The sequence below is a fragment of the Salvelinus sp. IW2-2015 genome, unplaced genomic scaffold (assembly GCF_002910315.2).
Source record: "Salvelinus sp. IW2-2015 unplaced genomic scaffold, ASM291031v2 Un_scaffold1787, whole genome shotgun sequence".
NCBI lineage: Eukaryota > Metazoa > Chordata > Actinopteri > Salmoniformes > Salmonidae > Salvelinus > Salvelinus sp. IW2-2015.
The window spans coordinates 176,501-179,442 of NW_019943162.1; the positions used below are offsets into that span (position 1 = coordinate 176,501).

At 45.5% G+C, this 2,942-nt stretch overlaps 1 protein-coding gene across 1 annotated transcript in view; it reads left to right on the forward strand.

The window, feature by feature from the left end:
* Positions 1 to 2,334, forward strand: part of zmp:0000000662 (RING finger protein 145) — a 34,648-nt gene extending 32,314 nt beyond the window's left edge. Inside the window, exons 10-12 of the mRNA XM_070439583.1 lie at positions 278 to 1,200; positions 1,262 to 1,390; positions 1,615 to 2,334. Of these exons, the coding sequence (XP_070295684.1) occupies positions 278 to 1,200; positions 1,262 to 1,390; positions 1,615 to 1,712 (1,150 nt within the window). The 3' untranslated portion in view covers positions 1,713 to 2,334. The remainder of the gene's footprint in view (positions 1 to 277; positions 1,201 to 1,261; positions 1,391 to 1,614) is intronic.
* The last annotated feature ends 608 nt before the right edge of the window (positions 2,335 to 2,942 follow it).

The following is a 2,942-nucleotide window of genomic DNA, read 5'->3' on the forward strand; positions in this document are numbered from 1 at the left end:
TTCAACGTCCGGAAAATACGTCTGTTCAACGTCCGGAAAATACGTCTGTTCAACGTCCGGAAAATACGTCTGTTCAACTTTCATTCAGAACATAAAATAACGTAACTTCAACGTCTGGGAAAATTTGTATTTTTAGACGTCTTTTTTGTTGTTGTTGTCTTATCTGGGTCAGAACAGAACAGCCAGGACCAGCTCTGGTTCAGAGAGTTGGTTAAAGATGTTTCTGGGAGAGCTTGGAGAGGCTTTTGAGTTTGGTTAGTTCCTGTTAGTTAATTTGAGTAATAAACACATCTCTTCCCCTGCAGGAGATGAGCTCAGCCGTGCTGACGTACTGCGGACATTTCTTCCATGGAAACTGCCTGCGTAAGTGGCTCTACGTCCAGGAGACTTGCCCCATGTGCCACCAGGCCATCCGCCCCACCACGCCAGAAGACTTCCAGGCTGCTCCTCCGCCCTCTAGAGGTACTGGGCCAGGCCGGGCAGAGGACAGGAGAGGCTCCAGAGATCAGACTCCAGGCAGGGACGCCACACACCAGCCACCAGTTAACCTGCCATCCCCAGGTTCCCCAGATCAGCAGGAGGGGACAGAGAGCCTGAGAGAGGGAACCAGTGGTTTAGATAGAGAGGACAGACCAGGACGTCCACGTAGGGAACCTGTCCAGGATCTCAGCTTCAGCTCCACCGGGGACTTCGTAGGCTTTGTCAGCCCAGGCTCTCCTGCGGGTCGTCCTAGTCCAGGGAAGCAGAACCTGGAGCCTTGGGATGGAACTCAGCCTACCAAYAGGTACAACGGTGGAGGGGTTGACAGCACGATCAAAGAACTATTGGTGCAATCTAATCCCAAAGAGTGGAATGGCAGAGTATTGACTAGAGTGAATGGGGCTACACAGAACTGCAGGACTGAGAACAACCTTGTAGGAGAAAACCAATGTGGACCCATGTCAGGGAAAACAACCAGAAAGACCTCGAGGGCTAAGAGTGTGAACAGGATAGGAGACGTCACCCAACAGAAACACGAACACACGGGACGACCGCGGTCACACACTCTAGATGATGGACATACACAGCAGGATGAAAGCCAATCAGAACTGGACACGCCCTGGGATGTTAAATCTACCCGGCGACAGAGATCTAGGTTACGCAGTAGTTCTACTAATAGCAGAACAGAGGAGGAGGGACTCCGTCACAACAGCAGAACAGTGGAGGGGGATCCGTCACAACAGCAGAACAGAGGAGGGGGGACTCCTCACCACAGCAGACATGGAGGGGGGACTCCGTCACAACAGCAAACAGAGGAGGAGGGACTCCGTCACAACAGCAGAACAGAGGAGGAGGGATCCGTCACAACAGCAGAACAGAGGAGGAGGGACTCCGTCACAACAGCAGAACAGTGAGAGGAGGGACTCCTCACAACAGCAGAACAGTGGAGGGGGGACTGCTCACAACAGCAGAAAGGAGGAGGGACTCCGCACAACAGCAGAAGAGGAGGAGGGACTCCGTCCAACAGCAGAACAAGGGAGGCGGACTCCGTTCACAACAGCAGAACAGAGGAGAGGACTCCGTACAACAGCCAGACATGGACGGGGGGATCGTCCCACACAACCAGAACAAGAGGAGAAGGGACTCCGTCACAACAGCACCTTGGCGGAGTGGTGAAGGGAAGCTCCAACAAGTCCACTGAAAATCCCCCCCACAATGCCTTCTTTCTGTGAAACAACGTTGGAAAACTAATGTCCTAGCTAGCAGTCTGATAATACATGTTTATTTAGTTATTTAATTAATAGTGTGTGGATTGGATTGGAGTTAGGGGCAAACATGTAAAACCCAAGATAACAAATGAAATCTATGAAATGCAAAATTATAGATTAAGGCTGGGCGGTATACTGTATTTTACTGTATGGGTCAATGATGAATAAGATTTTCAAAAGTGAAACAAATAAAACAGGGAAAAATATGATTTTTGAAACACTTTGTATGTTCCCTATGCATATTCAGGGTTTGTCGCCCAAAAATGTGCACATTTTAACTGTTCAATTTACCTCCTAAAAAAAATATATATATATAAATAAGGCTATAAATATTTTCAACAAATAATATTCTGACCATTAAGTATTCAACATCAAATAAGTAAAACAATTACAGTATAATAGATCTTCACAGGACGATCCCTCATTTTGAATGACTGTCAACTACAACTTCKGTAAGACAAATGAAAACCATATCAAATTTAACAAAACATTTATTTTTCTCTTATAGTCTGAGCTTCTCTGCATTTCTGATACAAAATAATGTTGTTTTTTAACATTAAAAACACTGGTTGAGCCAAATTACTTATTTTACGGTGTCATTACTCTTTCTCTCTCTCTCTTCCTCTCTCTCTCTTTCCCTCTTACTCAAACACAGTGTTTTTTACTCAACAACAATGATATTATCATTTTTAATACATAAATAGTAAAGTTATTGAAATCTAGTAAGACGTTCAAACATCACAAATGGAATAAGTTGGCGCCGACAGAGATGGAAGCTCTGCTTCTATCTCCTAAGACATGACAGACATGGAAGCTTTGCTTCTAGCTCCTAAGACATTGAAGTAACGTTAGCATTAACGTTAGTTTTAACGTGCATTATAGGCATGGATATTAGTTATTTATGCTTACTAAATATTGGTGGTGTAAATTGTCCGTTGTCATCATGGGTTACGGAGAGGGGCAAACTGCTGGAGAATAATCTCGCATATCTTCTGAGTGATATGATGAATTCCCTTGGATGGAGGTCCCCCCCTCAGGCTCCGGTCTGTAAGAGCCCCCGCCAGCACGCTTTCATCCGATTTGGGTCCCTCTTCTCTTTAATCCGTGTCGATCTATTACATTTGTTGCATAACATGAACCAGGTGTCTTCCTTTTTGTTGTTGTTGACAGTCGTGTTGTCTGTCTTTTTATCCT